General features: G+C 47.5%; 2 protein-coding genes across 3 annotated transcripts; both read right to left on the reverse strand.

The window, feature by feature from the left end:
* Positions 1-1,356: 1,356 nt before the first annotated feature.
* LOC134429724 (somatostatin-2-like) lies at positions 1,357-6,658 on the reverse strand. Its single transcript, XM_063177002.1, has 2 exons — positions 4,090-6,658; positions 1,357-1,673 (listed from the first exon to the last, which is right to left on the reverse strand). The coding sequence occupies exons 1-2, from the start codon at positions 4,183-4,185 to the stop codon at positions 1,455-1,457; spliced, it is 315 nt and encodes a 104-aa protein (XP_063033072.1). The 5' UTR covers positions 4,186-6,658; the 3' UTR covers positions 1,357-1,454.
* Positions 6,659-8,821: 2,163 nt separating this feature from the next.
* Positions 8,822-27,523, reverse strand: MXRA8 (matrix remodeling associated 8). Of its 2 annotated transcripts, XM_063176905.1 has the most exons (12): positions 27,457-27,523; positions 27,126-27,265; positions 21,781-21,801; positions 20,942-21,056; positions 20,356-20,552; positions 19,602-19,703; positions 16,993-17,439; positions 12,353-12,511; positions 11,399-11,429; positions 10,818-10,894; positions 9,854-9,931; positions 8,822-9,262 (listed from the first exon to the last, which is right to left on the reverse strand). In XM_063176905.1, the coding sequence occupies exons 2-12, from the start codon at positions 27,172-27,174 to the stop codon at positions 9,237-9,239; spliced, it is 1,302 nt and encodes a 433-aa protein (XP_063032975.1). In that variant the 5' UTR covers positions 27,175-27,265; positions 27,457-27,523; the 3' UTR covers positions 8,822-9,236. The 2 variants fall into 2 exon arrangements, with proteins under 2 accessions (XP_063032975.1, XP_063032974.1); XM_063176904.1 differs by lacking the exon at positions 27,457-27,523 and having other exon boundaries at positions 27,126-27,374.
* Between the last annotated feature and the right edge of the window lie 5 nt (positions 27,524-27,528).

The raw sequence follows: 27,528 nt of genomic DNA on the forward strand, positions 1-27,528 counted from the left end.
CTGCCCATGGTAGCAGGAGCCATCTGTGGGGATGAAAGAGCAGCTCAACTTTCAAATTTGCTTCCAGCCTTGAGAGCAGCCAGATTCCTCTCTCCTGTGTGGAACCACTAAATAATCCAGCTCACAATCTGCTGAACCAGCAGGCTCTGTCTGGGGCAATCCCTACATCCATGTACTCAGGAGTTTCTTGTTTTTACTGCACAATTTCTTGACCATTACCTCAACTGCCACAAAACCTGCTGGCTTGCTGATTAATCCAAAATGCTGCTGTTGACAGGAGTGACCCCTCCTGGTCACCAACCTCCAAAAGCAAGATGTAAAGGGTCAAAATGAAGCCATTAAAAATAGCTGCCTTCAGTTCTCATCAGGTCTGGGGACAAGATCAGTGATATACAGTTGAAGACTCCTATTTTGTACGGCCATTCACAGCAGCATAATGCAGCTCTGAAATTCAAGTTCCTAGTTGAACTTGAACTAAAAGAGTGACTAAATTTCATACATTTTTGTTTGGCCAGTATGAGAGATTCAGCAGCCTTCTTCAGAGGGAAATACCTGTGAACTCAGACTGTCTACTGTCCGTATCTTTTTACTGCCTGTTAGTTCTAAAAATAAACAGTTCACAGATCTCCTCAGTAATCCCAAAGAAATAAAACTACATGCTCTGCTACTCTCCAGGCAGCAAATGGCACCCAAGAGGGTAAGTAAGAAAACCCAGGTGGTTTGGTTTTAGGCTTGTTTAACCAAGTTGAGAAGACACCAAGAAACCATGAGTGAACCAGAGCAGAGTCACAGCTGTTCAACCCAGGTTATGGCCAATTTATATAATTATTTTGGTTTTAGATGCAGCCCAAAATCACCCCAGGAACTTCTCTGGAATTACCTGCTGGCAAACCAAAAGTAGGTCAAGCTCTGGGCATGTCTCCCTCTCCCCAGATGCTGCTCCTGCACCCCACATCTGTACAGCACTGCCTGGGTGCTTCACTAAGCCAGCGTGGAAAGGAGCATGGGGGGCTGCTCTCTCCCATGTCCAGAATCAAACCATCCTCTCCCCACTGAGGCATGGCGCCTTATCCTGACCAGGGGCTGACACTGAGGATCCTCCCCACGAGGCACAGCCCCAGCTGCCCAGCACTTCACTGCACACCCATCTGGTCCCTCAAAGGCTGAGGAGGCAGCTGCAGCAGCTTTAGAGACGGCTGTGCCTCCTCCGCGTGGCTCCCCTCACACCTGCAAACCCTTTCCCAAAATGGCCATGGTCCCCCAGGGCTGCTCCTGGGGGAAAATGTGTGTGTCCCATCCCCCCAGCACGGCTGCCCCACAGAGAAGCACAGACACGTCCCCGAGGCGCTATGCTTTATTCTGAGGCGTGCAGGGCACAGAGAATGAGCTGGGTGGACAAGGAAGATGAGTTGTGGGAAGGCGTTTGCAGGCTGGCAAGGCCAGGCCGGGCAGCACTAGCAGGAGGTGAAGGTTTTCCAGAAGAAATTCTTGCAGGGCGCCTTGCGGTCTCGCTGCGGGAGCTGGGCCAGCCGCCCCAGCGCTGCCCGCTCCCCCTGCAGCTTGCCCTCCTCCTCCTCCCCATCCGGCAAGGCTGCCTCGCTCCCCGCATCCACGCCGTCCAGCAGCCCCGCCAGCATCTTCAGAATGACGTCCTTGTGGACGGTACTCCGTTCCTGCAGGCAAAGAGCAGGCAAAGTGAGGGATGGAAGGCTTGTCCCCCATGGCTGTCGAGATTCAGAGCATGCAAACGTACCCCACGGGGCCCCTTCTCATTCCCCTGCCGCATCTCAGAGCCAAGAGATGGCAGAGCCGTGCTGGAGCTCAGGGACCTGTGGCTGCAGAGGCCACTGCTGTCTCCCATCCCTATCCAGCTCAGCCAGTTGGGCCTCCATGTGCCATGTTAGAGCTGGAAAAGAGCTGTTAACAAATAAGCTTGAATTGCTTTTAAGGCCCTCACTGCAGCACTAATTAAATTTCAGTGTATGCCAAACTGCCTCTTTGCTGCTCTGGCCTCTGCCTTGGGAAGGCCAGGGAGGAGGCACAATTCTCTAGGCAATAGTAAATTATTTTACCCCACAGTAAAATGCTGAGAATGAAGTGCAACAAGGAGAGGGCTGGGTTGATGGGGAGAGGGACACCCCAAATATCTGAAACAAAATCTTGCATCGGTGGAGACAGGCAGCTGTACTATGTAATGCCATAGCTGGACCTTGGGGGAAATTGGGATGGAAAAGGAACTTTTGAGCTCCATCCCATTGCCTAATCATCCCACAGAAGAACAGAGCCTGTGGTTTGGAGCTTGAGGGAATTCCACAGGTACAAGCTATGAGTTACTGTGTTTCTCTTAATTTTACATCCAACAAATCTGAGAAATTTCCTCTTGCCTGAGCATTCCTGGTCTCTGTGACTCATTAGCAGAGACAGCTGGTACTGGCCTAGCTGAGACAGGATCTGTTCCTGTCAAACCATCTATTTCCCATGCAGATGGGAATCTTGGAAACAAGTTTCCACATCGTCCCTCACAAATGCCCACACGTACTTAGCATTTGCTAAGGACCACCTCGTGAGCAACTCAAAAGATGGGCGAATACAGGCAGAGCAATTGTCTTGAGTTCACCTTACAGAAGGTTTATGGATATTTTTAATCACTTTCTTAGCTCTAGTAATTACTCCTGCTACCACACAAAAGAAACCAAGGAACAGAAAAAATCCACACTATATCTCTGGCAGAAGAAAAGATAGGCAAACCAGTTTGTGCTCATGGTTCATCAGCATCCATGAGCTTTCCAGTTTGCAGAATGCTCTATAATAATGACTCTCTTTAATGATACCAATATCTTGTAAGCAAGTGTGTAAAAGACTAAGAGCCATTACACTTGAATTAATTTTTACCAAATACTTATTTATCAATTTATCCCCTATAACTTGTTTCTTTTTTCCCCAGCAGCTAGGATTTGCACCAGGAATTTGTATTTTAAGAGAAATTACTTCACATTTTAAGTACTGCACTTGTTATTGTAAGGATGTAGAGCTGAAAATTTCCAGTTATACCCAGAATGGTTAGTCCCAGGCAGCTGCAGGAGCTCTAATCTCTGACAGAATGTCCACACTTCACACTGTGTATGGTTCTGTCTTGCAGCCAGTTTTGTCATTAATGGGATGTGAGCCTGCTCCTGAAGTACTAACACACCGGTGGAGCCAACACTAAGACCAAAAAAACAATGTGGATGTGCACAAAGGAGAAGTTAGTGCCTGTGAAACCACCACTGGCATCCCTCACTTCTCTGGAATAACAGCAGCCTTATGGATCCAGCCAGGTGTGGCACTAACCAGAGCTCAGAGGCACATCAGGAATATGCAGGTGAGAGGACTGCAGGGCAAGGGCAAGCAAAGCAGGGTTTGTAATTAGGTTATGCTTTGTTTCCCTATCCCTTTGGCCTCTTAGGGAAATAGCACTGAAAGCAAAGTTATTGGAGTGCTCTAGCCATTATAATATTAGGGTTTTGCCAATTGGTAAGATAATTATACTGCTGTAAGTTCTGCCATTGCATTGAGCTACGCTGGCTCAGAGCATAATTATCCTAGTGGAACTATGTCAATATAATTCCTCCTGTGAATACTACTCCAGAAAACACAATTTTATTTTGATGCAATTTCTTCATTTATGATTTCTCTGTCACTTTCCTATCTTTTAAATGTTTGTCCTTCCCACAAATTCTATTTAAAATATCACCTCCCTTGATCATTTTATCAATTATATATCTTTTCTTGCGATCCCTAGTACTTTGCTTTATTCTCTCATGCTGTACCCTTTCAATAATGTTTTCTCCTTTTCCCTCCGATCTCCTTTGTGCCAGTTTTCACTTAGCTCAGGCTTCACATATTCCAGCTCTCTGGCATCTGTCCTGGTACCTTTCCTAAATCAGCTGGCAAGCAAGCCATAGTAACAGCCCGGGGCTTTGCAGCACATCAAACTGTAAAGCCTTGGAATACAGAGGGATGGAAGAGTTGCATTTGGTCCAGCCTACTTGCCCTTATCTCCCTTTCTTTGCCTCTATCCTGCTCCTACCCAGGACATGTTGTACTCACCCTGATGCTCTGCAGTCTCTCTTCCCCGGGCAGCGTCGTGGCTCTCACACTCCACACCAGCAGCAACACGGACACCAAGCTGGCCACCAGCTGCATGATGCTCAGCTTGTCACTAGTGCTGAGATAGGAACACTGGTAGAGGGAGCTCTTCCTGGACTCTCTTCTGCCTCAATCAATTGTTGCAAGCCATTTTATAGCCCTCCCCCAGCCCAGTAGGTGACGCAAACAATTAAGTCTATATCAAAGGGAAATTAGGCTTTGGAGAGGTTGTTAACATTTGGCTGCTTGAGTGGGATAATTCCGTGCCTCTGGGTTTTCCATGTGCCAGACCTGCAGAGGCTGAGGAAGCAAAGGTCTGGGACTCTCCAGTGACAGGCTGTTTCTTCATGTCACAAAATTGCAGGCATCATCTGTGCCTCTTCTAGTTAGCCAAATTCTGTTTGGGAAATAATGAGGAGTAGAACAGTCCACCAGCTCCCACAAACCTCCGGCCAATGCCGGATGAATCAGAGGCAAGTGGTAAAACCTTTGGCCACCAGTACTTAGATATAGCTTGATTGATTTAAATGGGAACTAATGAGACTGAAAGCCCTTCCCCAGAAGCATTCCCTGCCCAGCACAGGAGCTGTAACTGCTGGAGCAGGGCATGACATCTGAAGGAACACTGCAGCCATGGCATTAAAGCCAGCAAAAACAATTGCTAAGTAGAAAGAGTTACTCAACAGGTCCAACAATCAAATCTTTGTGGCTCATCCTCAAGGGTGAGCCCACTCCAGGGAGGAATCTCCATGCAGCCCTTGAGCATTGGAGTCAGATGCTGCCCAACCAGTGGAGGACAAGGGGTTAACAAAGCTTTTTGGACCCTGCCCTCAGAGTGGTTCCACAAAATGTCCATTAAAGCGGATCTTTAAATAAAGACAGCTTATACATATGCTTGCAATGGGTACCCTTATTTTTTATGTTATTTCCTTAAATATTGGCTTATATTGTATGTACCTATGTTGGCTTATATTGTATGTACTTATATTGCATGTAATTATGTTGGCTTGCAGTGTGCTTATACTGTGTGTACCTGTTTTGGCTTATATTGTAGTCTCCTGTAGCAATAAAGCAAGGTGTAATCAACTTTTCAGAAATAGAAAAATGGTTATATTGTGTTCACATGTATTTGGCTTGTAGTATCCTGTATTGTTCTGAATTTGCATTTGCTGCTGCGTGTTGATGCATTCCCTCTATGTAAACTGGACTTCTACTTGTTTGTATATGTATATTGTATTATTACTTGCATTTGTATCCATTGTTTCAATTCCTCCTTCAAGGCTCAGCTCCAGTACCAGGCTCAAGACCTGGCATGCACATGCATTTGGCAGGGAGTAGCAAACCAAGTGAAAGAACATTTTAGTGGTTTTTTTCAGCTGATTCTTTAGGAATTTACTTGGAATAAGCTTCCTCCCCAGGAGGAATTTCAATTCTACACATGCACAAAGAGGAGCATTAATGCAGCATTGAGACAGCTCCGTGCTGAGAGCAGTGGTTTTAAGGTTAAGGCCCTTGTATATCTGGGAGGGTGAAACCTCTGTGTTCAGCCCTCTGGGATCATCACTTGGGCTTCCTGTGCTTCTCAAGTTCTCAAAGTAAAATTGACCCACCAAACTCATCTTTGTCTCAAACCTAATCCCTGCATCATCCTTCAGGTGTATTTCCTCACAATGAAATTGGAGCAGAAAATGCTTTAGGAAATGCTTTGCAGCCCCTTCTTCCCCAAAAGCCCAATCTGCTTTAACTGGGAAGGCTCTTCAAGCACAAGGTTTGGATGGAGCCAGTGAGACTCACATTTCAGAAGGACCATCAATGGTCTGATAAAGACACAGCACATTCAAGCAGGATGCCGGGACTGAGAAGGATATTTAAAACCTACTGACATGCAGTTCCAGCAGAAGTGCAAAATGAAATGCAAGGTAGTAGAACTAGAAAATGAAATGCTGGTAGACAAGGCTGCTCCCCAAATTGGCTCTGCCTGCATTCACGTGCCCTGCAGCACAGCCTTCTCCCTTCCTCCTCACTGCCCTCTGCTCAGGGCTATTTCAGTTGAAATAGCCTCTGGGCTATTTCAACTGTTGTAAAACTACTGGAAAGCGCGGGTGTCGTAAAACTGCTGTAAAGCACCACTGTCATAAATACGGCCATAAAGCGTGAGTGTCGTAAAAGGTGCTGTAAAGCAACACTGTCGTAAAAGGTGTCGTAAAGCAGTACTGTCGTAAAAGTCGCCGTAAAGCAGCACTGTCGTAAAAGGCGCCGTAAAGCAGCACTGTCGTAAAAGGTGCCGTAAAGCAGCACTGTCGTAAAAGGTGCCGTAAAGCAACACTGTCGTAAAAGGTGTCGTAAAGCAGCACTGTCGTAAAAGGTGCCGTAAAGCACGACTGTCGTAAAAGGTGCCGTAAAGCAGCACTGTCGTAAAAGGTGCCGTAAAGCACGACTGTCGTAAAATGTGCCGTAAAGCAGCACTGTCGTAAAAGATGCCGTAAAGCAGGACTGTCGTAAAAGGTGCCGTAAAGCACGACTGTCGTAAAAGGTGCCGTAAAGCAGCACTGTCGTAAAAGGCGCCGTAAAGCAACGCTGTCGTAAAATGTGCCGTAAAGCAGCACTGTCGTAAAAGATGCCGTAAAGCAGCACTGTCGTAAAAGTTGCCGTAAAGCACGACTGTCGTAAAAGGTGTCGTAAAGCACGACTGTCGTAAAAGGTGCCGTAAAGCGCGACTGTCGTAAAAGGTGCCGTAAAGCAGCACTGTCGTAAAAGGTGCCGTAAAGCATCAGTGTCGTAAAAGGCGTCGTAAAGCAGCACTGTCGTAAAAGATGCCGTAAAGCAGCACTGTCGTAAAAGGTGCCGTAAAGCAGCACTGTCGTAAAAGGTGCCGTAAAGCAGCACTGTCGTAAAAGGTGCCGTAAAGCAGCACTGTCGTAAAAGGTGTCGTAAAGCAGCGCTGTCGTAAAAGGTGCCGTAAAGCAGCGCTGTCGTAAAAGGTGGCGTAAAGCAGCGCTGTCGTAAAAGGCGTCGTAAAGCAGCATTGTCGTAAAAGGCGTCGTAAAGCAGCATTGTCGTAAAAGGTGCCGTAAAGCGCGACTGTCGTAAGAAGGGATGCTGTAAAGCGCGTCTGTCGCAAAGGGGAGTGCCGTAAAGCTTTTTACCAAAAGCAACTGGGACACAGTTGTTTAAAGAACTTTATTGTATCTCCGGACCGCGGAGCCGGTCCCAGCCTGCAGGGCGCTGCTGGAGCTCTTTGCTGCACGGGGGATGCTCCAGCGCCCGCCCCGCCCAGCTCCACCCCTTGATGCCGCGAGTCTCCAACGGGACACGCCCCCACCTGCCCGTCGGACCCCGCAGCTCCGGTAGCCGCAGTCCGGCTTACCCTCACCGCCCCGCCCCCGGCCAAGCCCCCGGCCCCTCCCACCGCTCCCGCCATCCCCGCCTTTGCCGTTCTACCAGTCCCGGCTACCGCGGGCCCCGCCCCTCAATCCCGCCCCCCGGCGGCACCGACCCCTTCTGCCCCCGCCGCTCGCTCCCCGGGAGCGCGGCCGCTCCTGCCGCGTCTCTGCAGCCCCGTGCGGCGCCCGGATCCGCGGTGCCGAGCCCGCCCGGCGCGGCGCCGCTGCGTCCCGAGCGCCCCCTGTGCGCGCTGCCGCGGAAGCCTTCCCCCCACCCCGAGCTGCCCGCGGGCCCCGCGGCACGGCAGACACCCCCGGCTGACCCTGTCCCCGCCGTCTCGGCGCAATGCCCCGCTCCCGGCAAGGCTTGCGCAGGCACCGGGGCGCCCCAGCCCGCCCGGCCGCCCCGCGCCGGTGCCGCGGCGCCCACACCGGCGGCTGCAGCCTCTGCCGCCGCTCCAGCCGAGCCTCCGGGCAGCGTCGCCCCTGCCCGCCGGGCCGGCAGCCACGCCAGCTCCCGCCGCCTCCCCGCCGCTCCTCCCGCGATCATCTCCCGCTGACGAAGCCGCCCCGCCGCCGCCCGTGGCCGCTTTCCCGCTCCTGCCGCCGCCGCTGCATGGCGGGCCGAGCCGCCCCTTCCCCAGCGCGGCCCCCCCGCCTCGGAGCTGCTGGATTGCGCGGCTCCGCGGCCTCCTGCGGCCGCGGCCGTCCCGGCGCTCCCTTCCACGGCCGCCGCCGCAGTCCCGGCTCCCGTTCCCGCAGCGCCGCCGCCGCCCGCCACGGCTCCCCACGGCTCCCCACGTTGCTCTAGTGACGTAAAGCACGCATGCGCATTGCTACAAGCTCCGCACCAGCTGCTGCCGGGATCAGCCGCACGCATGCGCAGTTCTACAGCACGGCCCCGCCCCCGCCCCCCCCCCCCCTCCCCCGCTTTCTCGGCAGCTTTGGTGCAGCCCGCTCCCGGTTCCGAGCCGCTGCGTGCCGCTGTCCCGCCACTACCGGCATCCCTGTGCCCTGTCCCGCCGCCACCGGCTCTATGCACGGCACCGCAGCAGGCCAAACTGCAGCGCTTTGAATGTATCCTTCCGCGTCTCTCCCTCTGCCGGACCCCTCTCTCTGCCGCATCACCGAGAGATCCCTCCGCGGCGCGTGACAGTGCACAACCGATCCCCCATATCCCTCCGCGCTTTCGCCTTCCGCACTCCCGGCACCGAGCGGGACTACTTTGCGTCGCGATTCGCCCGCGCAGCCACATCCGCGCACACAAAGATTGAAATGTTTTTAGGGTTTAAAAAACATGTAACACAGTATGGTGATGTAGTGATTCTTACAAATGGAGTTTCCTACAGTATGGAAATGCTGTAGGATTTGTGTCATTGAAACATCAAAGCAAAACCTCTGCTGATTCAGCTCATAAAAATCATTTGATGCATAAAATCCAACAGTAATTGTTAAGAAAGAAAGGGGAAGGAGGGAGGGTTGGGAGAGCAGAGGAAGGAGAAAAGGCAACCCAACCCCATAAATGCACACAAGGCAGTTTAACTCTCCCATGAAGCATTTGCACCCTTGTGTGGGGGAGAAAAAAGAAAAAAGTGGATGTGGAAAAAATTCTGTGGGAGCTGGAGGGAGATGGAATTAAAGATGGAATTAAGAAAAACCATCTCTTTTCCACGTTATCTATCGTGGATGGAAGCTTCTGGTCCAGCCAGCAGCTTGGGAGCGTCTTCATTTACAATATTCCTTCCTGAAATCTGAAAGCAAATGGAAAGGGGGGTCAGCACACCTGGAGAGAGATTTCAAACCATTCAAAGAAGCACAAAAATATGGATTTTTTTAATAGGGTGAGCAATTGCAGTCACCCAGAACCCTGATATCAAAAATCTCCCCCAGTGAGAGAGATTGAGGGTAAATTATTGCCCAGACCCACCCTGCAGGAGAAAATTCCAGGAGAATTCCATCAGGGACAGCTCCTGGGCTCTCCATCCCATCTTGGGGTCATTTCAGCCCCATTTATTAAATCCTCATTGCCCTGAAGTGAGTCACGGAATCCCAGGGCTGATCACAAGAAAAATTCCAATTTGTGCCATGCCCAAAGCTTTTAAAAGCCAAATCTTGTGGAAATCAAGAAAAATACCAATCTGTGCCATGCCCAAAGCTTTTAAAAGCCAAATCACTGCCTGCATCTTGTGGCTCCCTGATGAAAGGATGGGAATGCAGCTGCCCTCTCATTCCTGCTTTTGCCACGAGGTTTCTCATTCCCTTTTGGCCGTGGCTTGGTCACTCACTGATGGGCTGTTCCCACCAGAACAGCCAGCAATTAAAGGGAAGAAAGTGATGATTACCTTTGTCTAAATCAATGTTCTTTGCTGGGCAGCTTCTGGCTTGCTCAGCCTTCTCCTTCAGGATGTTGTTTTTGTAATCTGCGCAAGGGAGGAGCAGAATTCACACAGGATATTAAAATAAAACAAGATTTGGTGAGCAACACAGAGGTGATCGGCCCTTCCTAGCTGTGCTCTGGGCCTGGCACCTGTGATTTCTAGGAATTATTTGTGCAGTTACTCAGCAGGAAAACAGCTCTGAGTTCATTTTAGCCCCTGGCATGAATCAGTTGTGCAAACTTCAGCTCACAGATCTTTCCAGCTCTGGATTGTCTCCTCAAAGCTCACCTGGAGATGACTGAGTTGTGATTATTATTATTATTAGTAGCAGTAGTCATAGTAGTAGTAGTAGTAGTAGTAGTAATAATAATAATAATAATAATTTATTAATATATTGATATATACTATAATAATCTATAAAACAGTATTAAAAACATTAAAATTAACATAATTGTAGAATATATATTAATATATATAATAATATATATTAATATAATATATATTAATATATTATATATATTAATATATATTAATATATTAATTTATTATTATTATTATTATTATTATTATTATTATTATTATTATTATTATTATTATTATTATTATTATATTTAAAAATCCTAGATTTTTGCAGCCCACCCTCTGCAATTCCTTTCTTTACTTCCAATTTTTTTGTTTGCTGGGGCCTTTACAGCAATTCTTGGGTTTGTCAGCTTTTTCTTTAAAGGTTCTGCCTTTATTGGGGAACAGAAGGTGGAGAAAATGAACTCAGCTAACTCAGGATTCTCCTTGCCCAATTTTGGTCAAATAAAGTCCACGCCCACTTCCAGAGGGTAAAGAATGGGTTAAGTCACTTCCAAACATGCAAGTGCCATTGGAAATTTCAGATTTGCAGGCTTGTGACCTGGTTGGGTGCAGGGATACCTACCCAGCCTGATGTCTTCACTTTTGTGTGGGGTCAGATCTGTTGTGTCCACTGTAAATTCTTTAAGGTTCACATCCTTCCTGAAAAGGGAATAAAGGTGGAAAATGGTATTGTCTCATTTTTTAATAACTGGCTTCTTTAACACTTTTCCCCTTAGCTTTTCTAATCCTTTATAGAGAATTTATTTAATTTTTAATTTTTTTTCCCCATCTGTTTGTCCTGATCTTAGAACAATGGGCAGCCAATCCCGAAATTTCCTTTTTTTTCCACTTTAATCCTATAAAATAGAGTCTGCAGGAGCCCAGCTCCATGATCTTGGCCCCATTTCCCCCCAGCTCTGTGCATTATTCCTTTCCCCACCAGCTCCCAAGAACATCTCACAGAAACTTCACCCCTCAATCAGATCCTAAAGAGTAACAAGAGGAAATTCAATTACAAATCAGCCCCACAATTTTTCCCTTTTACTTCCTCCTCCTAACCAGATTTCCAGCTGGTTTAGGCTCTTAGCTGAGGAAGAAATTTAAATTATTTCACTTGAATGCATTCTAAACCCAATTAATAATATTTAAATTGATTATACTTACTCTCCGTATTTCTTCACGTTGTACTCATAACCTGAGCAGGAGGAAAAAGCAGAATGAGCACTCACAGCCAGTCCAGACCCATTCCTGGGGTTGGTGTTTTTGAGTGGCACCAAAAACCAGTTCTGAGGGGTTTCCAACCCCAAGAACTTCACAAAATCAAAACCTGGACATTTTTACACCACACCAGCCCTGCAAATCCTGGACACCTGAGCTCCCCAGGGATAAATCCCATTTGTGAAGGGCTTTTTTCTCCCTTCCACAGGAGGTGATGACCTTGGAGGTCTTTTCCAACCTCAACAACTCCATAAAATCAAGGCCTGGACATGTCTACACCAAACCAGCCCTGCAAATCCTGGACACCTGAGTTCCCAAGGGATAAATGCCACTTGTGAAGGGCTTTTCTTCTCTTTTGTGGAGCAGCTAAAAAAATCATGAGTGGGATTCAGCCAAAGCCTGGATGTGATGACCCTGGAGGTCTTTTCCATGAAATCAAGGCCTGGTATTTTTACACCAGACTGGCCCTGCAAATCCTGGACACCTAAGTTCCCAAGGGATAAATCCCACCTGGGAAGGGCTTTTTTCTCCCTTCTACACAGCAAATCATGAGTGGGATGCAGCCAAAGCCTGGAGATGATGACCTTGGAGGTCTTTTCCAACCCAAACAATTCCATAAAATCAAGGCCTGCTATTTTTCCACGAAACCAACCTTGAAAATCCTGGACACCTGACCTCCCAAAGGACAGATCCCCACTTGTGAAGGGATTTTCTTCTCCCTTCTACAGGATGTGATGACCCTGGAGGTCTTTTCCAACCCCAAACAACTCCATAAAATCAAACCTGGACATTTTTACCCCAGACCAGCCCTGCAGTTCCTCCCCCCTGGGGAGGTTCCTGGTGTCCCAGAGGGGCTCCCTTCTCCTTGCAGGAATTATCCCAGCATTTCCCTGGGCTCACCCCTGTGCCGGCGCCTGCGGGTGACGAGCGCCACGATGATGAGGAGGACGAGGAAGAGCAGCAGGGTGGCCAGGACGTAGCCCAGCTGCTGGAAGAAGTGCATCCTGCCCTCGGGGATGATGACGTTGATGACATTGTGGCCCCTGACCACGTTGGGATCTGAGGGAAGGAGAACAGGGCGTCACAGGGAGGAATTCTGGATTGCAAGAATTAATCAGTTCCTAAATTGTTATTTATTATCATTCCCAGGGTTTAACAGGATCCCTTCCCCTGGGATGAGTGATTTCTGGCCATCAGAGTGCTCTTGGAGGGGGAAATTTCAAAGCAAAGCCAGCCCCAAACCTTCCAGAGGGTCCCACAATGCTCAGGGAGGAATTCCGGATTGCAAGAATTAATCAGTGCCTAAATTATGATTTATTATAATTCCCAGTGCCTAAATTATGATTTATCTTAATTCCCAGGGTTTAACAAGATCCCTGGCCATCAGAGTGCTCTTGGAGGGGGGAATTTCAGAGCAAATCCAGCCCCAAACCTTCCAGAGCGTCCCACAATGCCAGGTGGGAATGCTCAAGGAGGAATTTTGAATTCCCAGAATTAATCAGTGCCTAAATTATGATTTATCACAATTCCCAGTGCCTAAATTATGATTTATCATAATTCCCAGTGTTTCACAGGATCCCAGGTGTTCTTGCAGGGGGGAATTTCAGCCCCAAACCTTCCCAAAATGCTGCTCTGGGTCCCTTTCAACACAAACTCCAAACTGCTCTGGCTCCAGCCAGCAGCCCCTCCTTGCCAAGGGTTGTAATTTATGGAGTGGGAAGAGTTTTCAGAGCCAAAAAAATGAGCTTCCTTTGAAATGAAATAAAATCAATAAAACAAATAAACCCCCCTCCCTCCCCTCAAAAAGCAGAGGAAAGCCAAGATTCCATTCCTTTGGAGGGTGCAGCAGGATTTCTGCTCCACGGCACAGGAATGGGGAGCTCAGAACTTTTATGTGGAACGTTTTCTCTTTTGCAGATCTCAAATAAATAGGTCAATGTTTTACACATGTAAAGAGGAAGTGACTTCTCTGCTCGGCACATTCAGAGGAATGGACAAAGGCAGGCCAGGCATGGATGGAATCCCACAGGACTCTGCTGGGAGAGGGATTTTTCCTTCAAAATTGAGATGAAGAGATTCCCAAAATGGGGAATTTTCACAGACAAGATCAGGATGGAGCCCTTGGGAGAGCCCCCTGCTAATTTCCCAGAGGGAATAAGGGCAAAAATGGGGGAAATGATATCTCAAAAATACCCCAAAAACCACAGCATCCTTCACAGATGTGTCCTGGCACTTCTGGCAGTGCTGGCACTGGGACTGCCTCCAGCTTTTTGGGCAGTTTCCAATGTTTAAAAACCCAGCAAAAATCAAATTAAATCAACCTTCAGAATTTTCACAGAGCACCAGGCAAGATCAGGATGGAGCCCTTGGGAGATCCCCCTGCTAATTCCCCAGAGGGAATAAGGGGGAAAATGGGGGAAATAAAATCTCAAAAATACCCCAAAAGCCTTCAGCAGATGTATCCTGTCTTTTCTGGCACTGAGATTGCCTCCAGTTTTTTGGGCAGTTTGTTTCCAATGTTTAAAAACACCAACCCAGCGAAAATCAAATTAAATCAACCTTCAGCCCCTTCCAGAATTTTCACAGAGCACCAGGCAAGATCAGGATGGAGCCCTCACCTCCCATTCCCTTGGCAATTTCTCTGCAAATTCCCCAGAGGGAATAAGGGCAAAAATGGGGGAAATGATATCTCAAAAATACCCCAAAAGCCACAGCACCCTTCACAGATGTGTCCTGGCACTTCTGGCAGTGCTGGGACTGCCTCCAGGTTTTAGGGCAGTTTGTTTCCAATGTTTAAAAACACCAACCCAGCGAAAATCAAATTAAATCAAGCAAGAGTGGGTGGAAATAAACACTCTGGAACCAGAGCTGATGGTTTGCCAATGCCAACAGCACTCCTAGAAAATCAAAAACCTTGAGCAACGTGCTCTGTTCTGGTGGCCCAGAGCTCCACTCTGCTTTCTACTGGGATTTCCAGCTCTCCCTGCACACAGAGCTGAAAAACCATGGGATTTCCACCCTGCCAAGCTGAAAAACAACAATTCAAACCAAGAAAGCCACTTGCAAAGCTGCAAACAGCACATGTGACAGCTCTGCCTGGTCCCACCCCTGGCTCGTTATTGCTGCCATAATGAGATGGTGCCACAGCAAACGCAGGAAATTCTATTCCTGGATTTTTTGCTTTCCCACAGAGCTGGGTTTAAACTTCAGGCAGCGCTGAGGAGAACGCTGCAAAAACAAAGAGTGGAAACTGAGATTTAATAATTTTGGGCAACGGGATGTGTCCCATTTGATAACTGGGGAATCTACCCTGGAAACAAAATCTGGCTTCCATCTGTGGATAAGCTCAAGGGCTGTCTGCAGGAACTCTGATATTTGGATGCTCTGGTCTCCAGCCACGCCTCTCAGCACTGCCTGAATTTTCTGGACACCAACTTTAGCCCCAGGGGAAGAGTTTAGGTCTCTATGACTTGAGAAGGCCAATTTCTTACAGGAGAATAAACCTGTTTAAAAATAAACCTATTTAAAAATGTATGAAATGAATCAAAATTCTGTATTAAACAGCCAATAAATATTAAAACACAATGAATATTTTAAAGTGTTAATAAAGAATTATACCCAAAACACTTTAAAAATATATATATGTTAAACTTGGGGGTTTTGTTTTCTTTTTCTGCCTGAACGAAGTGTGATGGTTTTGAGTTTGGACAGGCTGACAGATGATAGCTCAGTGCAGTGGAAAATATGAAAATTGGTTTATGGCACATACACACACAAAAAAAAGAAAAAAAAAAAAAGGGTGGAGGAAAGAAAATTCCTGGTGGTTGATTCTGCATGGTCTGGCACCTTGCACAGCCCAAACATCCGTGCAAACGGGAGAGAAGGAGAAAAACTGAAAAACTCTGCTGGGAAGAGATGGGACAGCAAAGGCAGGGCTGCATCAACCCCCTGCCCACACCTCCATAAAAAAGCATGGAGGAAAGAGAGGCAATAAAAAGGGAAAAAATAAAAAAATAAAAAATAAAAAACCCAAAATATAAAAATATAAAATATAAAAATACAACCCAAAGCCAGCTTGTTTGCCTCAGGGCCTGCCAGCAGTGCAGAACTGCCCTGGGGCAGTAAGGAAAGGTGATAGGTGAGAAAAGCAAAATAAATCCTGTGGCAACACTGGGTTAAAAGCTCCATATTGCCTGGTAATGAAGAACCTGTGACTATCCTGAGCTGTGGCTGGCTGCTTGCTCTTGGAAATCTCACAGCCTCTGATGTTTATCTGAGCAATAAATAATTCTTAGTACAATTGTGGTCCCATTCTGTTGGAGCCCTGGGTGCTGAGTAATTCAGACTTTCTGTACAGAAAGACTCTGAGCCCCTGGAGAGCACAGCATTGATCTGAGGCTGTGGAGAAACTTCCAGAATGGAATGATAGAACTGGGATTTATGGGTGTGGAGTTGGTTAGAAATGTGTAATATCACGGGGTGGAAAACTGAGAGTTTGGGGTTTTAGAATATAGAAATAAATATGAAGCAAGATGGAGGATTTAGGGTGGAGGCAGGTTGTTCTTCTTTACCTTTTGCTTCCTTCTTCTCCATGGGTTTGGGTGGTTTTGTGTAATTGGACAGAAAACTCCACATAACAGGCTCTGAGTGATCAGTTATTGGGTTAAAAGGAAAATAATTTAGGTCTCATTTCTTAATTGGATAGTTTATAGTTGAAAAGCCTTGTAACAAAAGATAGTGGCCATTTTGCGCCTCGTTTAATGAAAGACTGCAGAACTCACGGTTGTAAGGCTGTAACATTGACAAGAAATAATAAAACACCCGAATCTGAATGCAAACCATCATCTCAAATGCCTTCAATCCCAACCTTGATGGAGGCAGACAAAGCAAGCTGAGAACCCACAGCATGCCTTTAAATTGATGTGATGATTGCAGCAGTGCCCATCTCTACAGGGACAGCAGGGACCACTCAGCTGCAGGGACCTGCAGGGACCGTGATGTTCTCCACCTTCAGTTCCCATCTCTACAGGGACACCCCTCACCTGCAGCAGGGACTGTGGTGTTCACCACCTCCAGTGCCCAACTCTACAGGAACACCAGAGGCCATTCACCTGGAGAAGGGACCATGCTGTGCCTGGTGATGTTCAGCACCTTCAGTTCCCACCTCTACAGGAACACCACTCACCTGCAGCAGGGACCTGATGGGACCATTCACCTGCAGGGACCGTGATGTTCTCCACCTTCAGTTCCCATCTCTACAGGAACACCAGAAGCTACAGGAACACCACTCACCTGCGGCGGGCACCGTGACGTTGACCACCCTCAGTGCCCATCTCTGCAATGGCACCACTCACCTGCGGCGGGCACCGTGATGTTCACCACCCTCAGTGCCCATCTCTACAATGGCACCACTCACCTGCGGCGGGCACCGTGATGTTCACCACCCTCAGTGCCCATCTCTACAATGGCACCACTCACCTGCGGCGGGCACCGTGACGTTGACCACCCTCAGTGCCCATCTCTGCAATGGCACCACTCACCTGCGGCGGGCACCGTGACGTTGACCACCCTGCTGTCCCTCTGCGGCTCGGTGACGGCCAGGTGGTAGATCCTGCGCTCGTGCAGCCCGCAGTAGTGGTGGTGCAGGTGGCACGAGTAGGTGCCCTCGTCGGCGCTCTCCAGGCGCGAGATGCGCAGCGAGAAGTCCCCGAGGCCGAAGGCTCCGCGGCTCACGTTCATCTTCTGCCTCAGGAACTGGGGCCCGTAGGAGCGGCGCTCGCCGGACGCGTACAGATCCACCAGGCGGTCGGCGCGGTCCTGGGGCACGCCCGGGGGCTGCCGGTCCCAGTGCACCACCTGCTGCTCCTCCTCGCTGTGCCGCTCCGTCCAGATGTGCTGGCGGTTCACGCACGGCAGCGTCACCGTGCTGCCCTCCGGGGCCACCAGCACCGGCTTCTCGCCGTCCCAGTACTCGCCGGGCTCCTCGTCTGTGGGGAACACAACCTGGAGTGGGTTTGCTCCATCTGCTCCACTGGTTTTGCCCCAGCTGTCCTTTTTTCCCCCCCCCACAAAATCTACTTAAATTTCCTTTCCCGTGATGCTTTTTGTAGGCTGAGCTAGAACAGAGGCTGGGCGGAATTAAAGAATAAAGCAGGGATTTTTTAAAAGGATCTCCTCCATGGATCCACCTTGGGCAGCACGAGAGTCTGGAGGGGAACACAACCTTGGAATGGGTTTGCTCCACCAGTTTTGTCCCACCTGTCCTGTTTTTCCAACATAATTGACTTAAGTTTCCTTCCTGTGATGGTTTGTGAAGGCTGACTTAGAACAGACTAGACAGATTTAAAGAATAAAGCAGGGATTTATGGAAAGGATAAAGGGTCCCCCTTGGGCAGCCCAAGAGCCTGGAGGGGAACACAGCCTTGGAATGGGTTTGCTCCACTACAGAGAAAAAGGAGGAAAAATCTGGGAGATGGGGAGAGGAAAACACACTTCAACCTGAGCAGCAGCTTCTTGGAAATATTTGGAGGGATGCCTTCTGAAAGCTGGTCTAGAACAGAGACTGGACAGAGTTACAGAATAAAGCAGGGATTTATGAAAAGGATCTCCTCAATGGATCCACCCTGGGCAGCACAAGAGCCCAGCCAGGGCTGCACCCAGGATGAACCAAAATGGTGCCAAAATGAACCAAAATGGTCCCAAGAAATGGATGATTGGTCACAAAATTATAAGTTCCGCTCCATTTGCACCTTGCAGTTCATTGTCCCATTCCAGCTTTAGCCCCTGCAGTCCCACCCTTGTTTTCCTCTCTCCAGCCCACGGGGTTTGTGCTCCTGGGCTGAGATTTGGATCATCTGTCCTTGGTGCCCAGCTGGAGCAGGAATTGTTTTGTCTCCCTGCTCTGTGCACAGAGCTCACCATCCCCTGATGTGAAGCCCAGACTCACACACTAAAGCAGCACAGAATGTGAAAGATAAAAAAGCCAAAACCTGAGGCACCACCCAGGTTTCCTTTTCTTGGCAAAAACCAGCAAAATTTTAGGCCAATTTGCTGTTGCATACGTGGACGCAGGCGATGCAAAATTCCCACTCAACACCAAGTGTCAAGGACAGCCAGAGACACCTGAGATTGCTCCCACACCCTGGAATTCTGAATTCCAAGTGTCAAGGACTCCCAGAGACACCTGAGATTGCTCTCATGAAATCCTAAAACTCCCCAAGATTGAAATCCTATACCACACCCCCTCCCAAAATCTTAAAAGGTTAAAATCTTAAAAGTGCCACATGGCACAGCCTGAACATGCACTAACATTAATAACCCTGGCCTTTTCACATTTATTTCAGCAGTTATTAAAAAAAAAAAAACCTTTATCCTCTAACATCCTTGGCCATTTCATGAGCCAAGGCCACTTTCTCCTCCTCCTAACTCAGAGTTAATCTCCTGCTTCAGAGAGCAGGAAGCAAATTCCCTTCACAGGCTAAGAATGGAACGAGGATCTTCATCCCAATCCCCTGAGCAGGAAATGCTTTCCTACCCACAAAGGCCCTAATTGCTGGAGGAGCTGCTCTGATTTTGGCTCTTGAAAAAGGAATAACAGAGGAAGCCGGAGCACAGAGGAGCAGCTTGGGGATCTCAGGGTGTTTTTATTGCAGCAGAGGAGATGCACTCCCAGCCCAGCAGCTCCACTGGTGTCACCCAGAGGTTTAAATGGATTTTTCAGGGGTGCCTGTGTGGGTGGGTGGGACTCCCTGCAGCTGCCAACAGCTGGATGTTAGAGCTGGGCTTAAGGTGGGGTGGGGTTTAAGTACAGACTGGATAGGATAAGCTCAGCAGCAAGAGAACAGGCTGGTCCTTGTGGCTGGGATGAGGGTGGGGATTGTCACCAGGGTGGGATTGTCACCAGGGTGGGACTGTCACCAGGAGGGGAATCATCACCAGGGATGTGCTGCTGCTACAGCAGGGACAGTTTGGTAACGACCAAGAGCAAACACTGAGCTGAGCAGGCCAAGGAAAATGAGATTTTTGTAAACAAACCCTCTGAAAACCAGCAAAGCAGGCAGCAAACAGGACAAGGAGCTCCAGGTTTTCCTGCTGCTGCTTCCCAAGCCTCCTGTGGCACCTGTAAAACCAGAACTGTCCCCACACCCACCTCTCTTGGCGATGACCAGCTGGACTTTCACAGTCTCGTACAAGTGGCAGTAGTGGTGGTGAAGGTTGCAGGAATATGTGCCTGCATCACTCTCTGCCACGCCTGGAGAGCAGGGAAAAGAGGGGAATTCAGTGGTTTATACTGAGACAATGATGATTTGTGTCAGTTTCCCAAATCCTTGATGTAAACAACTTCATTCTAAGCCATCCTTATCACCTGGGTGGGTTAAGCAGAGATAAATCATCTCACCCAATATAATGATTTGGTCACCTAATGAAATTAGGAATTGATTTGCTCTTCTGAGCAGAAATCTGTGTATTTCTTGTGAGTAGAAATGTGTGTATTTCTGTTAACAGGTGGAAAGAGGAAGCTGGTTTGGGTTCAGCTGTGAGCAGGCACAGGAACAATGACTACGGAGTGTTTATAGTTCAGGAACTGAGTCACAACCAAAGGGCCACAAAAAGCCCAGGTGGCTTTCAGGTTGTTACAAATCCTCTTTCACTGAGATTGCTCCCAAACCCTGAATTCCAAGTGTCTCCCCCACCTCCCTGGGCAGTTCCAAACTCTAAAATTCCTCCTGAGAACTCGACTTATTAACCTGATATTCACAAAATGACCAGGTTGGAAGAGACCTTAGCGATCATCAAGTCCAACCCACGCCCTAACACCTCAATCACCTGTTTATCAAAAACCATCCTGTGAACCACCCATTCCCACCAAAACCCGTCGAGGAGGGGTGAAAAAACCTCCCCACCTTTGATCACCAGCGAGAAATTCCCATCTGCAAAGGCGTTCTCGGGCATGAGGATCCTGCCCTGGTTGTAGGAGCTGTAGACACGCTGGTCCCCGGCCGAGTACATGTCGCAGAGCCTCTCCATCCTGCCGTCCCCAAAGTAGGAGCTGAGCAGGTCCCAGTGCACCACGCGCTGCCGGTCGTTCAGGCGGTCCTGGGTCCACACCATGCGGTGGCTCTTGCAGGGCAGCACGGCCTGCGAGCCCAGGGCTGCGCTGATGTTCAGCACCGACACCACCACACTGCTGGAGGGGTTGGAGGCATCAGCTGGGACTGCAAAAAACAGCAGGGAAATGAGTTGTGGGGTTACAGAGTTGATGGGGTGGGAAGGAGCGGCTGGAGTCTCTGCGCGGTTTTTGATTCAGCATGGAGCGATGTTGTGGAGAATCCTGAGCTGGAAGGGACCCCAGGAATCTCTGATCCAACCTTAACCCTGCACAGACACCCCAACAACCCCACTCTGTGCACCCCTGAGAGGGGTCCAGCTGCTCCTGGAGCTCTTGGGGCTGGTGGAGCTCTTGGGGTTTGGCTCTTGGACCATGCCCAGGTCCACACCATGCAGTGGCTCTTGCAGGGCAGCACGGCCTGCGAGCCCAGGGCTGCGCTGATGTTCAGCACCGACACCACCACGCTGCTGGAGGGGTTGGAGGCGTCAGCTGGGACTGGAAAAAACAGCAGGGGTTATGGAGTTGATGGGGCGGGAAGGAGCTGCTGGAGTCTCTGCGCGGTTTTTGATTCGGTTTCAAGACATGGGAAAATGTCATGGAGAATCCTGAGCTGAAAGGGACCCAGAAATCACTGATCCAACCTTAAACCTGAACAGATACCCCAACAGCCCCACTCTGTGCATCCCTGAGAGTGCCATCCTGGAGCTCCTGGACCATGGAGTTAATGGGGTGGGAAGGAGCTGCTGGAATCTCTGCGCGGTTTTTGATTCAGTTTCAAGACCAGCATGGGGCACTGCCATGGAGAATCCTGAGCTGCAAGGGACCCAGAAATCTCTGATCCAATCTTATCCCTGCACAGGAACTCCAACAATCCCACCCTGTGCATCCCTGGGAGGGATCCAAATGCTCCTGGAGATCATTCCCTGGGGAGCCTGGGCAGTGCCCACTCAGGGGGAAGGACCTTTTCCTAATAAATTAAACTTTAAACCACAGATTTCATTCACGTCTGTTATCAGGACTGCACACTCGAGCTGTCCTACCCACCCTTCCTAACCCTGAGCCCCAGTTTAATGCAGGTTTAGGGACACCAGTGCATGGGATGGATAATCCATGGAATTTAGGAATGGAAGCCCCTGTTGGGAATGAAAGCCATGGAATCAGGGGCCCTCCCACCCCTCTCATGATCACAAAGCCTGGCACATTTAGAGATGCCACTCACCTGAATATGAGCCCACAGAACCTGTAAAAAGCAGAAAATAAAGAGTGTCACTGACAACAAAAGGATAAAAAGGCCACAAACACACTCCAAGCCAGCAGCCTCTGGTATTGCTCCATCTATTTCCCCTTCCTTGCTAATGCTGATGTTTATATCTGAATGTTTACATCCATTTCCCGCTCCAGCCACACTCTTTGTCTGCACAGTTAATTAATTCTGTGTCACAATTAATCAATTCCGTGATACTCTGGATGCAGCAGCTCCCTCCAACCCACACGACTCTGATCCACACAGGAGGAACTCTGCCAGAGATTATCCAATTCCTCTGATTCTGAGGAATTTTGCCAGGGATGATCCAATTCCTCTGATTCTGCATTTCTCTGCTCCAGCCCCTCCTGCTCCTCGTGTGGGAAGGGTCCAGAAGGTCTCCTGGCATCAGGATTTGTATATTCCCCACACAACACCACCATTCATCTCCCCACCCAGCCAAACCCATCAAAAGTCACAGGAGGTTTTGTCCTGCTAATGTCAGAGGCACAAAGTCCTCCAGACAAAGACTATATTTTTATTTTATTGTTTTTTAGCCCTGGAATTTGTGAATTTCAAATTCAACTTCAGACTTTGGATATTTTAGCACACCCCCAAGTGCTGAGAATTAATTTTGATTTTCCTCTCTTTCTATCACAAAGCACTGGGCAGCAGAGAACAAAAAAAATGAGCGGCGCTCTCTGTTGAACTGCCAGCTCAAAGGCACTTCAAACAGGAGGGTTTTTCCTTAAAATAGGAGGAAAAGTGCCTTTTCCTTAAAAAGACACTTCAAACAGGAGGGGTTTTTTCCTTACATTTAAAATCTCAGCATCACAAAGAGAAAAATCAAACCTTGGACAAGGTCTGTGCTCTCTGTCTATAAGAAACATCCTCTGCTGGCCCAGGAGAGGAATGAAGGCACTGACTGCTCTCCTCTGCTAATGGGAAAAACACGGAGCAGCATGGAATTGACCACAATGTTCAGGAATGCAGCACTGGAAATCCGAAATGCTCTGAGCTCACATCAGCACCTGGTTCTGCACCTTTTTGGAGCCCGGCACCTCTGAACTGCAAGGGCAAGGAATTTCCCCTTTCCTTTCCATTTCCATTTCCTTTCAATTTCCTTCAAGTTCCATGGGATGGGGAATCACTTTGTCTTCTCTGGGTGATGTAACCACAAAAAAAAAAAAAAAAAACCTAACAAAAAACAACAACAAAAAAGCCCCAACAAAAGCCAATTCTGTGCTGTGCCCTGTGCTGACTCAGCAGGATCCCAGAGATACTCTGTGGTCCCGTAGTAAAAAAGAGGAAAGCAGCCTGGAAAACGATTTCTTAATCCCTTGTAAAAGCCAGAGCCAGCTCTTACTCCTTGAATCCCATCCATTTTTTTATGTGAAGAATTAAGCCACAAAAAAAAAAACTAAAAAAAACCCAGAAAAAAAACCGCAAAAAACCCCCCCAAAAAGACCCAAAAAGCTGTGGGCAAACTAGGAGCAAAAGGCTGGGGCTGTGAAAGATGTGTGACATGCTCAGAGCTCCCTGGAGCAGGGCAAGGACAGAAAATTGTCCCCTGAGCCCTGTCTGGACAATGCTGGGCTGATCTCCCTCCTGGGACACTCTAAGCTCCTCTTTCACACTGGGGAACGCAAAACAACCAGAGCAGAAAAGGAAAAGTTCTCCCCCAAATCTGTGCGCGCCAAATTCCTCATTTCTCCCAAAATCCCTGTGTTTGTAGGGGGTTTAATGGGCTCTGTGGGCTCGTTACACAATTATGTGTAAATTATAAAAAAATTACGGCAAAAGCAGCAGCCGGTGCCACCAGGCTGTCCCCAAACCCTCTGGGGGTGGCAGTGGCTCCATCCTGACTCTTTGGAGGGGGTGCTGAGAGGCCCTGATGGATTTTTTGGTGACATAAGCGAGCCCAGGTTTTTTTAAAACCAGTGAGAAATGACCAGGAGAAACATCTGGGCTCATCTGGAAGGGAGATGTGGCGAGCAAACAGCTGATCCCAAACTGCTCCCAGCCCAGCCTGCAAGACTTTTCAGTAAAACCTGAATTTCCCCTCAAAGCCAGGCTTTGAAATGGGATTTTTTTTTTTCCTCTCTAAATCTCGGTGTTTTGTTTATTTTTTGAAGGCTTCCTGGGACAGCTTTCCCAGCAGCAGGCCCTGCCACTTCCCAAAAGGATGCCAGAGCCCTGAAACACCAAACCAGCCCCAGCAATCGCTGCCCTCCCTGCAGGTAGGAACACGCAGAGAGCAGGAATGTGCTGCCTCTGCAGAAGGGAGAGTCCTTGCGGCTGTGTGTGAAAAATGTGCGTTTTATTATTGGCTTTTGGCAAATATTAAAGTGAATGCTATGTGTGTTGTGTTAGAAAGTGATGCTGTGTTAATTGTCTTGAGTAGTGTGTTAAATATAGTTTTAGGTTATAGAAAATGTTAAAATAGAAACGATGCTATGCAGGATACTTTTTAAAAGAAAGGATTGCAGGGAGACAGCAGCCACGGGACACCTGAATCTTTCAGAGAAAGAGAATTTATTGCTCCACTATCAGAAAAAATGAACTTCTTCCTGCCTCAAAGGCGCTGTTAGGATTGGAAGGAAGAAGTTGATGATGACCAGACAGAATCCTGTGTTTGAATGGAATTTATGCATCACTAATGAGGTGTATGAATATGCAACAGGCTGCTGTTTTTAAGGGTTAATCCTCTGTTAACGTGGGTCCTTTATCGGGCTTGTGCTGCCCAGAAAAACGTACCCAAACGTCCATAACTCTTTGTTTTATTGTCTCATATTGTCCTAATTCATATTGTCCAAATTATTATTACTCTAATTGCATTACTTTCTTATAACCATTTCATTACTAATTAACTTTTAAGATCTTAAAACCAAGTGATTGGCGTTTTTCACATGTGCAAGGAGCCAATCGCCAGCTGGGGCACAGTCAGGATCCCTCAGAGATCTGCCCCAGCTTTTCTGGGATTTTTGCAGAGTTTTACCTTTAGAAATCCTCCCCTGGCTGCAGGCCCGCGGGATGGTTTTGCAGAGCCAGTCCAAACACGGAGCTGGGCCATTAACACTTGAGGGAGTGGTGATTGCTGTGCAGGAGGGGTGACAGATTTCCTCAGAGCATAGATCTCCCCCTCCCCATCCTCGTTATTGAGTGATATCAATAAATAAATAAATAAATAAATAAATACATAAATAAATAAATAAATAAATACATTATATCTTTTATATATTTATATATAATATATATTTTATATTTCATATAACATATATTATATACATTTTTATATATTATAGAGTGATATGTATATATTTATATATATTATATATATTTATATATTATATATAATCGAGTAATATGTATTTATATTTATTTATATATTATATCTATAATCGAGTAATATATATTTACATTTATTTATCTGTATTATATAGAATATATATAATATCTATTTTATAAATTATATAAATAATTGAGTGATATACATTTATATTTCTATTATTTCTATATTTATATATTATATATTTATATATTATATATAATTTAGGAATATATTTATATTTATGTATATAGTTATATATTATATAAATTATATATTTTTATATTTTATATATATAATTTATACATATATACATATATATCTCTCACTCAATAATGAGGATAGGGAGGGGGAAAATCTGTGCTGTGAGGAAATCTGTGCTGTTATATATATATTTATATATATATAATTATATATAATTATTTATATAATTATATATATAATTGAGTGATATGTTTATATTTATTTCTATATTTATATATTATATATTTATATATTATATATAATTTAGTAATATATTTATATTTATTTATATAGTTATATATAATATAAATTATATATATTTTATATTATATACATATATCACTCAATAATTAGGATGAGGAGGGGGAAAATCTGTGCTGTGAGGAAATCTATGCTGATATATATATATATATATATAAATAAAACCTGATTTGAGTGGTCTCAAACCTCAGAGTGCTCCCAGATAAACCCAAAATGCCCCTGAGGCTGTGTCAGAGACCATCCCTGCTCTGCAGCAGCCCAGCCCAACCTGCTCTTCCTGCCCTGGCTGCTCTGCCAAACCTCACTGGGGCTCACTGGGCTGCTTGGAGCTTCTGGAGCACACAGCTGTGGGCTCTCCTCCTCCTCATCATCATCCTCCTCCTCTTTAACCCCACAGCCCGGATTTCTGAGCCTTTTGTCCCCATGACTGATCCCATCCCATTGCCAGCTCCTCAGCCTTGCCCTGGGGCACTGCAGAAATGCCCGGTGGCATGGAAAGCGGATTGATGAGGGAGCAAAGGGAGAACTCCTCACCTGATTCCTCACCTTATTCCACAGGGAATGGTTTCTGTGCAGGAGGGGTCACAGATTTCCTCACAGCACACATTTCCCCCCTCCTCATCCTCATTATTGAGTTGTAACCTGATTTGGGTGTGCTCAAACCTCGGAGTGCACCCAGGTCCATCCAAAATGCCCCTGAGGCTGTGTCAGAGACCATCCCTGCTCAGGTGGCACCTCTGGCTTCTCCCGCTCCTCTCTGACCCACCGCACCCCCGGATTTCTGAGCCTTTTGTCCCCATGACTGATCCCATCCCATTGCCAGCTCCTCAGCCTTGCCCTGGGGCACTGCAGAAATGCCTGGTGACATGGAAAGCGGATTAATGAGGGAGCAAAGGGAGAACTCCTCACCTGATTCCACCCCAGTGCTGAGGAGCTGAGGGGCTCAGGTGTCAACCACAGCCTTTTAAAGGGGCTGGGAAGAGCAGGGGGTCACCAATCCCCCCAAAAAATCTGATTTCCTACTCCTTTCTTGCACACTGCTACCCAGAAGTGAAATCTGTGCGTGTCTTTATGCTGACAAGAGGAAAAGAAACCCAAAACCACACATTCTTTTTTTTCCCCCTTGCTCTGAACCCTCTCACAACCTCCCAAGCTGTTTCTGCTTCTTCAAACTTAAATAAAATAATGTTAAATCTATAAATCTGACTCTGAAAGCTTTGCTGTGCTCTCAGGCAAGTTTTTGGGTTTGAATCTGCTGATAGGGAAAAACAAAATTGCACAAACATGCTGAACAGAGCTCCAACAACCTCAAACATTTTTCGATTCTCTCTCCAAAAATGCAGAAAGGAAACCTCGGACTCCCTCCCCTGCCCAGATGAAAACAGAGCAAATTTAGGAATCTGAACAAAATCTCACAAAGATAACACTCCAAAGTCTTGTAAATCTGAAATAAAAACAAATAACAGCACAGCAGCAGCCCGGAGCTTACTTTGCTGAAGCAGAATCTGCCACAGGAGGAGTTTCACCAGTTGCTCCATTTCTTCCTTTGGCTCCTCGGGAGTTTTCGCCTCTCTCAAAAAACAACTTCAACTCTTCTCTTTTTTTTCCCTTTAACTTTCTTTTCTGTGGCTGGGAAACACGATGAGCTCATCAGTTCGCATCCCCGGGGCTGAGGGCAGCTCAGATTGAGATTTTTACCCCACCTCCTTCCCTTCCCCGGCACTTTCTGCAGGTCCCTCCCTCGCCCTGGCATCGAACCCCGCAAAACAAATCTCTTCTCCCTCCCCCTAGGGATGGAACCGATTTTCCTGGTGCTTTACTGGATCCAGCTGCTGCTGCTGCCTTTGTCTGACACTCCTCCACGCTGGGTTTGTGCTGCTGCTGCTGCCTTC

The sequence above is a fragment of the Melospiza melodia genome, chromosome 26, assembly GCF_035770615.1.
Source record: "Melospiza melodia melodia isolate bMelMel2 chromosome 26, bMelMel2.pri, whole genome shotgun sequence".
Classification (NCBI taxonomy): Eukaryota; Metazoa; Chordata; class Aves; order Passeriformes; family Passerellidae; genus Melospiza; species Melospiza melodia.

Bases quoted from the DNA above. Each gene is read 5' to 3' on its own strand.
- LOC134429724 (XM_063177002.1), bottom strand. From the start codon at position 4,185: ATGCAGCTGGTGGCCAGCTTGGTGTCCGTGTTGCTGCTGGTGTGGAGT. The intron at 1,674-4,089 runs GTGAGTACAACA...CTTTGCCTGCAG, and splicing joins AGAGACTGCAGAGCATCAGG to GAACGGAGTACCGTCCACAA.
- MXRA8 (XM_063176905.1), bottom strand. From the start codon at position 27,174: ATGGAGCAACTGGTGAAACTCCTCCTGTGGCAGATTCTGCTTCAGCAA. The intron at 20,553-20,941 runs CTGGGCATGGTC...CATGGTGTGGAC, and splicing joins AGCCACTGCATGGTGTGGAC to CCAGGACCGCCTGAACGACC. The intron at 12,512-16,992 runs GTGAGTGGTGCC...TCCTTCCCTCAG, and splicing joins CGTCACGGTGCCCGCCGCAG to ATCCCAACGTGGTCAGGGGC.